Source organism: Parus major, chromosome 4 (genome assembly GCF_001522545.3).
Source record: "Parus major isolate Abel chromosome 4, Parus_major1.1, whole genome shotgun sequence".
Classification (NCBI taxonomy): domain Eukaryota; kingdom Metazoa; phylum Chordata; class Aves; order Passeriformes; family Paridae; genus Parus; species Parus major.
Window position 1 is genome coordinate 8,443,447 of NC_031771.1, and position 12,250 is coordinate 8,455,696.

Genomic DNA, 12,250 nt, shown 5'->3' on the forward strand with positions numbered 1-12,250 from the left:
CGGGCCCCGCCGGCGCGGGGCCGCCGCCCGTGGAAGATGTGGGCGCACGTCTGGGGGTTCCTGTATAACAACTACTTTCGGTTCTGGCTGAAGTGGATCCTTCGGCTGCTGACCGGGAAGTGCGAGCTGCAGCGCCTTCTGGGCGGCGCGGAGGCGGGCGCGCGTCGGACGCTGAGCGTAGGTAATGGAGGGGCCGGGGCAGGGGCCTCCAGGTTACCTCGGAAGCCTCGTGTAGAGCTTTTTCCATTTAGCGTGAAGAAGACCGCCATGAACATCGATTCCAGCCGTTAACCCAGCACTGCCAAACCCACCACTAAACCGTGTCTCCCTGTGCCACACGTCTTTTAAATCTCTCCGAGAATGGTGGTGACTAAACTACTGCCCTGGACAGCCTGTTCAGTGCTTTCGGTGTTGACATTTTCCTTCATATCCAACCTAAACCTCCCCTGGCACAACCTGAGGACATTTCCTCCCCTGTCCCTGCTTTCCTGAGAGAAGGGATCGCCCCCCTCCTGTCCACAGCCTCCTTTCCTGTGGTTCTGTAAATATACCCCCCTCCCACATATATATATATATACACATTATATGTATATATTGAAAATATCAATTGATATTTTCTCTCCTGACACCTTTTCAAATTTGTTTTTGTTTTGTACATGAAACTGGTGCTTTAAAAAATCCCAATCTACTTTCAGCGTCTACTGAAGAGTTATAAAAAAAATCTGTGTAAATGAAGATATTCTGTTACCTGATAACCTGCTCATTTTAAGATTAATTTTTTATTACATGTATAAAGGAGATGTAAATTTTTATAATACTTTTATACTGCAAGAACGCTTATTGTCAATTCTTTAAAACGGTTCAGTTTATCTATGACATCTACTTTTTTCCATATTGCAGAACATTCACTGGAATCATCAAAAAATAAGGTAAGAGATACTGGAGGTGAAGCTGTAATAAAACCTTTTTTCAGAGACAGATCCCTGAAAAATCAGAGAAAAATAACACATGCATTTACATTTTGAGAGGGGTAAACTGAAGAGGAGTAAAGGACAGAGGGAAGAAAACTTGGAATTTTGTGTTCTGTATGCTAGGTTTAAGGTTTCTCAAAAATAATCCCATGTCCCTTCAAATGTTCGTGTCTTTGAAATGTCAGCTTTGTTAACTACCTGTCTTCTAATTCTGAAGCATTATTTTCTTGGCTGCACTTGTTTCAGTTCGATTAGGGGCAACATATTTCTATTCAGCAAGTGAATGCAAATAAGAACCTAGACCAAGCAACTCTCCAGTTTTGTATTTATTCTTTATACAGTTCCTATGTAAACGTTGTTTACAGACTGACAAAGTTACAAATCATGCTTTCATGTAATTATTGCAGATCTTTTCTATGTAGTTTGAGCCAGTGCATTGTAAGCAATTAAACTGATACTTTTCCTCTTACAGTAAGTAATAAACACAACAGATATACAGAAGCTGAGCAATAGTAGTAAAGTCGATCATGTCTTCATTCCTCATGAAGATTTTAACTGTTAATTTTCTAGGTTTTAAGAAATGCTGTACATGTGGAAGAAGCTGAAGTGGAGAAGTGTGTTAGAGATGTAATGAAGGAAAAGAAGATTGAACTGAAGGATACAGGGTGTGTTTGGAAACCTCTCCCTGTTCTCACTTGTTTGCATGTTCTTCCAGTTGTTTAACCTAATACAATATTTAGGCCATTCAACACAAGTATTCAGAATGAAATCTGAAAATAAGATGTGGTTATGTCCTCTTCAGTTCTAGAAAATAAATTGTAAAGTTTTAATTCATGTGGGTTTGGCATTACTATATCTCTGTTTTGCAAATCCTTTCTGTTACTCCATATTTTTAACTAGTGTGATCATTGCATAGGTTGATTACAAAAACTGTATAATTCCTTAGAAAAATATTTGAGATAATATAGTGATGCCTGATTAAGGCTTGCATTCATGTGCATAAGTAATTAGTGAGTGACAGGGAATAATCAAAATTCCAAAGTTTAATTAAATTCTTCTTTGAAACTATAAGTATTTCTGATAAAGTTTGATTGCAAGACTTACAAAACGTTTGGGAGTAGATGAAGGTACAGTGGTCAGGATGATATATGGAGTTTCTTGTGTCATAACAGATTTTAGCTTCCCTCCCCCATAATTTAAGGTAATGGAATCTGACTGCAGCACTGGAATCAGCTAGAGATGTTTAATGTATGTAAGATCCATGTAGCAGTGTACTTAACCAGTATGCTGTAGTTTGTAAAGACAGACATAAAGCACTTCTTAATTCTGGTGTTTACATTCCATTAACATAAGAAAAGTCTTGTCTGGTAATTCAGGCTAGAATTTGTGGCTGAATAGGCCTATTTAAAAAATTCTCTATGGTGTTTTGTTATTATTTCAGGTTTAAGACAAAGTTGCATATATCCTTGCTACAGATATCAGGTTATAAAAAACTGTATTTGAATGTGGAAAACCTAAGAAAGATCCCGTATGATTCAGAAAATGAAGAACACGAGGAACAGTTAATTGAGGTGAAATAATTTTTAAAATACATGTACTGTTTGTTTTTTTCCTCTACAAGTCAAACACCTTGAAAGAGCTTATTGGTAGCATTCTTACCAGCTGGTCTATTTAAAGCTCTTTTCTACTTAAAAATTGCAAAGCCATAATAGAAATGACACATTAATATAAAACCTTAAAGAAAGAAAAAAGTAAAGTAGAGTAACTTGCAATGGAATTATTTAGTGTGAAATCAGATATAACAACAGTATATAATTAGAAAAATAGATTTTTGATGCATCACTGAAGAATCACTACTAAAAAGATATATAGCCTTGTGCACATGTCTAACTTTGCAGATTCAATTCTAATTCTAATTCTTTGCATTCTTCAATTACTAAACTGAAAAAAAAAAGACACTAATTTCTTCTTATTACTGCATCCCAGTCAATGTCACGGAAGATAGTTTGATGCTGGAAGATGAAAATTACTTTCTTAGCTCTTCATATCTCAGTTTGCTGTGGAAGCCCCAACACTGACATGCTAAATGATTATTCACTGGGAATTTGTATTTCAGTTTGTAGCTGTCCTATTACAAAATGATGCATAAATTAATTTCTGAGGTGAAACAAGTCTCGGTTTCTTTGGTATTCTTACAGCATCTTTGTCTGTGTGAAGGGAAATGACCACATTTAATGTTAAATGTAATAATTTTCATAATTGCTGAAGTGAGCCAATGTAGCAGACTCCAGATTGCCACCAACAGAAAAGAGTAGCATGCAGATTGTACTTGTTCCTTGGTGAATGGTTTCTAGTGTGCAGGAGCAAGTGTTCTGAATTATGTGACTTGGAATACTTGAGCACCATAACATGGAAGTATATTTGTGCAGCTCTGGAATTTGCTGATGCCTCACGAGAATCTGAAGGCCAGAATCAGCAAACAGTGGTGTGACATCGGCTTCCAAGGCGATGATCCTAAAACAGACTTCAGAGGGATGGGGCTGCTGGGCTTAGTGAATCTGGTGTAAGTGAAAAAAAGTATTTAATTCCTTTTGTAACAAATTTTCAGTATCTGTATTTTCCGTAGCTAATGCTGTTTCTAATAAAAACTGATTGGAAGCAAATAGAAAGCAGTATGTTCAAAATTTCTAGTGGCTGCACATTGTAAACACGTGATGTGGTTGGGTAAGAAGTGATGGAAGGGATAGAAATTTGCCCAAGACACCTTATTTTTTGTTGCCTTATGATAGAATTGGTAGGTTGTACCTAACTTGTCAAAAGCTTTAAAAATTACTGAATGTAAAAATTCCTACTGTAATGAAAAATAGACAAGTTTACGTATCTTTGATAAGCTAACTTTTCAGCTAGGTTGAACTTCATATTTGATGTTCAGATCACAATGATTTATTTTTTTTTACAGTATTACTTCATGGTGAATATAATTTAATTTGCTACCTTTTCCTTGGTTTTCATTTTGTGCCATTTTCCAGTTACAGTCTATTTTCACCTTTAGTTTAAAGCTACAGATATTAATATTGACATTGATGCAGTATTTTTTTTCAAAGAATTTAAAATAATATTTTACACTGCCAGGTATTTTAGTAAGCATTACACCAATGAAGCTCGTCATATCCTTTCTCGGTCAAATCACCCAAAGCTGGGGTAAGTCACTCTAGAATATTTTTCTGGCTGCTTCTGTGTAAGAACTTAAATGAAGACTGCTAAATGTGCCCAGAAAGTAAAGAGGAAAATAAATGTGTGTTATTTCCATTAAAGAATGAAAACAGGGTCAAAATAGAAAGGTGTGAGAAACCAAACACAGAAGGCAATTTCTAGCTGGAAAGTGAGTGCAGCTTTTTTTTTTTTTTTTTCTTTTCAGAATGGATTTGTTGGGGCAAAAATGTTGGGGCAAAATATCATTATTTAACAAGTAAACACCTTTAATATTTTAGTTAATTTTATTTGTAATAGATTAGATTTTAAAATTCATACTTATTTTTTACCTTCTTACTGATCCTGTGTTGGGATAATATAGATTACCTCTTAAGGTCCTTTTTTTCGTCATCTAGGTTTCTGCTCTGTAAAAAGTATTTACAAACAGGTGTTTTGTTGTTGTACAATTTTAAATTTGTTTTTGAAAACTTCACATATTTAGACATTCACCTAATTTTACAGGGAAGTACACTCTCAAACCAGTCAGATATAATAATCTAGTCCCTAGTTAACTTGATGACTTATCAAAAAACAGGAGCCCTTCATGACTTTGATTGTAAATAACTTTACCCAGCTCTGTCATGAACAGGATATGTGAGAATTTTTCTCAACTACTTAACTATATCATTGGCACAGATTTATTTTTACTTTTCCTTCCTCCACAAACTGTAGTTGTTGTTTAAGAATTTCTGTTATAATGCTTTTTATACTATGTAAAAGAAAACCAGATTCTTTCAGCTTGAACAACAGGTTGAAATAGCTGTTGCATTTACACTGCAACAATTTTTTTCACATCCAATTTTTAATATTTCAGCAGATTTAAGGATTTCAAATTAACAAGTTGAAGTCAGTGTTGATTAGCTTTGCCATCTCAATATTACAATAACTTTTACATGGTTGGATGCACCAGGTCTGTAGATTGGAATCAGCTCATCAACAGGTATTATAGGAAAAAATTCAATTATCACAGCTATCCTAAAGTAGAGTGTGCTTTAGGATATCCTAATATCCTAATCCTAATATTATGGATATCACAGCTATCCTAAAGCAGAGGGAAGCCTTTAAGTGTTTCAATCCATAATGTAAAACCATGATTCGTGTTGCAGATATTCCTATGCTATAGTTGGGATCAATCTGACAGAGATGGCATACAGCTTGCTCAAGAACGGTGCTTTAAAGGCTTATCTCTACAACATGGTCTCTGGGTTGCCACAGATGAAGCACTTCCATCAGTTTTACTGTAAGTATCTATGGCTTCTCTAGTACGGACAACTCAGGGTAGGCCACAACGTAGAGCTTGGGTTCTTTGGAGTGCTCTTTGGAGTTCATCTCTTTTCGCATTAGCCAGAGCAAGCTGTTTGTCTTCTGCATCAGGTATTGGAAATGTACCTGCTGCTTAAACATTGTGCTGCAGAAATGTACATTTAAGGATAATTTCTCTGGCTTTCTATATTTTAGATATTCCAGTCTTAAAACTGAATATTTGCAGGTTTATTTTTTTATTCATTATCACAGCATCCAAAAGCTTGCTGTAGACTGGGATGGGACAGTCCTTGTTTTAAGGGGTTGAAGAGAGTCCAAAGCTTCATTCTAGGAGTGGCTAGATCAAGGCATGAAATTGTGGAGGTAATTTTTGCAGATCTATGTTTTATTTTCTTCACAGGTTATCTAGTTTATGAGTTTGACAAGTTCTGGTTTGAAGAAGAACCAGAAAGCATTATGCACTTCAACCAATACAGAGAGAAATTCCATGAAAAAATTAAGGGACTTCTACTGGATTACAATGTGGTACTGACCTTACAATGTACAAAGAAACCTTAATTCCTCTGCAGTATATGAGGTTCTGCATCAAAAATTGAATGATGCATTTGGATGGAAGTTTTGTGTGTTTCACCAAAAACTGTCTAACAATGGAACTGGTTTTTTACATTAAAAAAAAAAATAGCAAAATTCAGTTAAGAAAGCTTGGACAATCAACCTCTGTTTACAGGTATTTTTATGCTATTCTCCAAAGGGACAGCTTTTTGAAAAGGAAGTGAAACAAAACACAACCAACAAACCAACACAAAAAACAGCCCACAAATCTCAAGAACCTCTAGATTGCTTTACTTTTTTCACATTTTCTTTTATACTTCTTGGTGCAGGAATGTGAAGCAGATATTTATGCTTTTTCATATTTTCTATTAATGGGTTTGACTGTTAATGGTCTTTTAAAAGACAGTTTAAGTTCAGCTTTTCAAATTTGAATTTAAATTCCAGCCTTTTAACATAACAGTTGAAGTTGAGCTCTTTAGTTGAAATTATTGTGCTTCTAGATTTTTTGTGTTCTTGTTCCTTTATATGTCATTGATCACTCAACAATGTTAAATTTATTTGTAATTAAGAGGTACTCAAAGGAGACTTATTATTTGTTTATAATTTTGGAGAGAAGGCTTAATCCATCAGCATATTGATGTACTCATTAGAAATTACTTCTGGATAAGGAAGCTTATCCATGGATTTGTACCAGCCAGTTCCTGTGCTTGGAAGAAGTTTAGTTTGCAAACAAACAAAAAGAACCATATGTCATCAGCATGAGGATAAGATCCTCAGGCTAAAGCTACTCTTTCTAAAAGTATTCCTGTTGTAAAAACTTTTGATTCTTTCTAATCTGACTTCAAATGCTTATGATGATTGACTTGGAATTTGTCAGCCCTTTCTTGTAGCAGCTAAGGGGGTATTCTTAGTGGGAGGTACTACAGATCTACTTTGGCCCTTTCATAAACTTAAAAAAAACCCCTTTATTGCAGCTGCAGTCTTTATCTTGTAAAAATAAATTCACATCAGAGTACAAGTCTAAAAAAGATGTATTTTCCATGGAAGGGGTGCAACTTGGACGAGTTCCTTAGTCTTTCCATCCTCAGACAATCTGATAGACAGAACTTCATGTCTGTATTGTGACTTAATTATTGCTTAGAGCAACTTTAAATGGATTTGGTATGACCATCACTTTCTTTTCTAAGACCTTCTATTAAATAAGTGCCTTCTGCTCTTTTCAATCAGTTTTTAAATTTTGATTCTTCTAACTAGATCACAGCCTTAGGAACCTGAGTAATTTGAGAAAGATTTTTTCACCATATATCTAAATAGCTCAGTAGCACAAAATTTGTATGCTGATTCAAGCTTCCATATTTGTTTTAATAATCTCAGGTAAACTAGTTAATTTCTAGTCAATGACTACTCGAGAAGAGATTCCTGAAGAGTATAAGCATTGAACACAATTAATGCAAGCATGAGGCAAAATAAAGAAATATAAAAAATAAACAACCCCCCCCCCCCCCCCACTTTGTAATGAGTGTTGTAACACTACATAAACATGAAATATAATTTGTAATACTGCATTTCTTAGAGATCATCAAAATCCACCTGGACATGGCCCTAAGCAGCCTTCTTTGAGGGACCCTGCTTTAAAGGCAAGGGATTGGACTTTGTGATCCCAGAGGTGCCTTCCCACCCCAGTAATTCTGTGAGTCTGTATTGTGTCAATAGTGACTTGTTGCACTGCATCCACCCTTGTCCTCTTGATCCCTTAAATGCTGGGGATCTCTTGCTGGTGGGGAAGCTCCTGATCAGGGTACACAGTACATGTATATGAGGTAGCACAGTTCTCTTTCTTTTATACCTTAGGTACAGATATGTTAAATGTATTCAGGGTGGGAAGGATTCAATCTCACCTGAGTTGGCTTGATGCTGTTCCACCGATATAAAACAAAACCCAAAAAACAACAACAACAACAAAAAACCCACCATGAAGATGTGCATAGGGAGAGTATTTGTGGTTTGCCCTGGTTTGTAAACTGAACAGCTGAACTGACCAGCAGATTCAAACTGACAATGGGAGGTCCAGTTCTTTTGCTACTCCCCCATATATGGATCCTGGAATACTCACCACTGAAGAGCTAAGGTCCTGTGGAGAGCATTTTATGATTCAGGTCCTGTGGTGGAGCTCTCTCTGAGCCTTGCAGACACTGGACATGCCAAAAATCCAACAAAGGAAGTGGAAAGCGGACTCCTTCCCAGTGACCCAAGTGGTTATTTTCTAGCCCCATCTTCTGTTGAGATTGTCTTCGTTAATAATTTTCTCTACTGCTTGTAGATCTCCTTTACAAGCGACACACAGCTGACTTTTTGAATTCCAGAAGTGACCCCAATTATGTTCTGCAGCAGCAAAGGAGATCCTATTTGTTTTCATCTGCTGCCTGCCAGCTACTAACAAAATTGTTTGAGTCATCTCTAATGGCTCCTCTGAGCTGTGCCTGAAAGCTTTTCTTTTTGCTACAGTTGCAAAAGTAATCTACAACCTTGTCTTTCTAGCATTGAAACTTTCACTGGGCTCCTTGTTCATCAGGAGACTGACATTCAACTGTTGCTGAGGCTTCTAAAGCCCCACCATAGAGTCTCAGCGTTCCTATTATACACCTGAGATGTTTTAGTGTCAAATGTAGTTCAAGCTTTTAGTAAGATGCATATTTGCTAGTTTTTTTCCTTAAATCAGTGAGTGATCTGGAAGTAAACTGTGGCAGTATACAAGGAGAAAAAGTAAACCCAGTCATCCTCAGATGAGTGAGACATAAGGGAATACATTAGTTTGCATGTAGTAATTTAGGTGAATGTTTATGTTAGGCTCCAGTGCACCTTCCCAGGAAACAGTTAGAATTTGCATGTGGTTTTGTATCATCAACTAGCCCAGTAATTCTGTCTAGGAGTCACTCACTGTATGTAGACTAGTATTGGGTGTCCCTGTTTGCACCCTTAGTAGGTTAGCTGTATTGCAGTGGTAGCTAGAAAATGTATTGAAATAGGTAAAATTGTGTTTAGAGAAGGCAAGAACAAGGCTTTACTAGTCGGTGGTATTTTATGCGAACTGTTGTAGGGTGACAATCTTAAGGTTGTGGAAGACAGGAAATAGAGGTTGGTCACTTTTCTGCAAGTTGATACAATCTTTAACATCAGAATTTGTTGCTCACAGGTTATTCTAAAAGTCTTAAAAACCTTAGTAAATTATTATTCATGAACTATAATATTTTAAATACATAGTCTTAATAGAACTTGCAAGTGCTGCTAGTTTTGTAACTTGATGCCTCTTTAAAACATTGACTATGTGAAAGCATGTATGCAATGGTATTAAAAAAAACCTGGAGACAAGGTAGTTCTCTAAATTTGTTGTTCCTGTAGCAAATGTTCAACAAGCTACCTTCACTTTTGTTCCTTAGTGTGTGCTTGAAACATGATGCCACTCTATGAACAAATTAATCTCAAGATAAGCAGGGGTTTCCTACAAGCAAATGTAAAATCTAGTCTTTCACTAAGTAAACACATTGCTTCAGAAGCAGCTAACTTGATAGGAAAGCCATCTGAAGACAGTGCTACATAGGAAAAAAGAAACTGTGTTTTTAAACTGGTTGTGCTTCTGTCATCTGATACAGCCATGTAAAGAATAGGGCATTTTGTCCTAAAGGGCAATAGTAAAAGGGGCCAATTCAAACACCCCAGGTAAATAGTTTTGGACTTTCAGTCCTTGAAAAACAAAACAAAACAAAAATGCAAACAAAAATTAAACACACACACACAGCCCCATTGGTTTTCCAGATTTTCTGTCCTGGAATTTAAATAAAATTTCACATAAGAAATTACTTAGAGCCTTGCTTTAGGAATTATGAAGAAAATGTTTGTGTTTAGTTAGGTGGGAGTTGAGCAGTCAGTATCCTTGACAATACTGCTAGTGATGTGTGGTGAAGATGTAACGTGTGGTTTCCTTCTGTCATTACTGTTTGTGTTGCTGTAGTACCATGGTGATCCATCTTTGGACTGATGTTTCTTGTGCCAGTCTAGATACTGTCTTTCTCTAGGGAATTAAGAACAACTCAGCCCAAGACAACTTGTGGGCAGTTTCTTCTTATGACACTGTGCTTAGATAGCTGCATATTGATAGAATTCCTGTTTACCACAATATAAAAGCAATAATGTATACTGTGATGTCTGTGTAATAGAGATGTTTACAATGGTTGCAAATAAAGAATACTTTATTCCAAAATAATGTCAACAGTCTTGTCTTTGGCCTGCTAGAAAATGTAACAATTTTCAGTTTCATGCGCCTGCACTGGGATATGAGTGCAGGCTTTATCCTAATTTATTCTTTCCGCCATCCTCCTGACTTGCCTCCAGCTTGTTTAGAGGTCCTTGGTTCTTGACTGTTAAGCAGATGTACTCTGCTGTAAGTGCTACTGGTTTATTACTGCTTCATTTCAGTTGCTTTTAAAATCCTCACTTGAAAAGGAGCTCTGTCTTAAGCTTTAAAGAAAACAAACATGCCAAAAAAAGAAAAATAAATCCACAACACAAAAAAAACCCAATCAAACCCAAAACCCAAAAACCCCTGCAACAATAATTTTATTTGAAGGTCCTGTAAGTTAACTCTCAGAGGCCACTCAAAATGTGAGTGTTTTGAGTGTTTTTGTTCAGGAGGAAAGAAATTTAAAAGCTGGAGAACAACTCTGGAGAAAGAGAAACCCTCAAGCGTTGATGGTTTGTTACTTTTTTTCAGACTGTATCTTTTGGCATGCCTTCATACAAGTGATGTTAAATAATTTGCTTGGGATTTTTCTATTTATTTGTATCTCTCAGGCAGCTTTTGTTTCTTCTCCTGAATTCTGGAGAACAAATGCTTCTATTAATGTACCAAAGTGCCATTCCATGAGAACTAGAAGATCTCATCTGTAGCAATTTTTTATTTCTGCAGAATCACAGAACAGGCCCTGCCACTACAGGAGCATCCCAGTCCTCCAAACTCCAAATGCCAGGCTGATCAGTTATGGAAATATGTTATTTTAGAAAACAGAGATCTTGAGTACCACAGGAAAAGAAGAACTGGAGCTTAATTGTCTTTTGAGGTATCTGCCACCATTTATCAGGAACACCTTGCACTGCTGTTAAGACTGACTAAGCTGTTATTTCACAGCTTGCATTCCCAGCTCTATGCCATTCTTGCGCAGTGATGCTGTTGCTATCAATACATGTTGCAATTTTCTATTATTAACCATTTTCCAGTGTAATGTTCACTGCTACATTTTTGTTTTGTTATTATTTGCTATCAGGCCAATTTCTGGCTTTACTATTGAATAAATCAGCATTTTAAATCGTGGCAGTTTTGGCTGGGGTAGATTTAATTTTCTTCCCAGGGGCTGGTATTGGGACTGTGTTTTGGATTTGTGCTCTACACAGGGTTGATAATACAGAGATGTTTTTGTTACTGCTGAGCAGGGCTTACAAAGAGCAAAGACCTTTTCTGCTTTTTGAGCTGCCACACTGGAGGAAGCTGGGGGTGCCTGGGAGAGTGGAAGGAGACCCAGGTTGGACAGGTGATCCCAACTGACCAAAGGGATATTCCAAATCTCTTGACACCATGCTCAGTATATCTGGCTCAGTACCATGCTCAGTACCAGACCTGGCTGCACAGCCTTCCAAGCAAAAGCACCATCTCTTTGCCTGACCAACTGCTTTCAGGCTGCTCCTGTTCTCTCCCACAGTTCCTTACATGCCACACCATATATCCCACACCATTCTCCACCATCTGAATTTATGACACAACACCTGATTTCTACTGTAATAGAAGCTCCACCATTATTATGTAAGAATCTTCTTCTTCTTCTTCTTCTTCTTATGTAAGTGCTTTTCTCTTTATAACAGTTTTGATGTCATTTTTCCAGGTTTAATAAGTCACATAATGACCTTCTTATCTGTGTGACATGACTTGTATAACACAAACATTTGCAAGTCTCAACCCTCAGCTGTAACCCCTAGAATTCACTGTAAGATGCTACAATGAAGGATGTAAGTGCCACAGAACTTCCAGGTGTTAACAGCTTCTGATTAAGCTGAAAGACAGACTGGAAAAAAAAGCCATGCAGAAATATCCTTCAGTTTTTTCTTTTTTTGTAGTGAAAGTTCTAGATAACATAACCTATAAAAAAAGTTCTAAAATAGCAGCT

At 36.8% G+C, this 12,250-nt stretch overlaps 1 protein-coding gene across 2 annotated transcripts; it reads left to right on the forward strand.

The window, feature by feature from the left end:
* Positions 1 to 6: 6 nt before the first annotated feature.
* ELMOD2 (ELMO domain containing 2) lies at positions 7 to 11,403 on the forward strand. Of its 2 annotated transcripts, none has more exons than XM_015624588.2 (8): positions 7 to 181; positions 901 to 929; positions 1,542 to 1,636; positions 2,413 to 2,542; positions 3,401 to 3,534; positions 4,104 to 4,172; positions 5,330 to 5,463; positions 11,002 to 11,403. In XM_015624588.2, coding segments are annotated over exons 1-8 (738 nt in total). In that variant the 5' UTR covers positions 7 to 36; the 3' UTR covers positions 11,004 to 11,403. The 2 variants fall into 2 exon arrangements, with proteins under 2 accessions (XP_015480074.1, XP_015480073.1); XM_015624587.1 differs by lacking the exon at positions 11,002 to 11,403 and adding an exon at positions 5,887 to 10,299.
* The last annotated feature ends 847 nt before the right edge of the window (positions 11,404 to 12,250 follow it).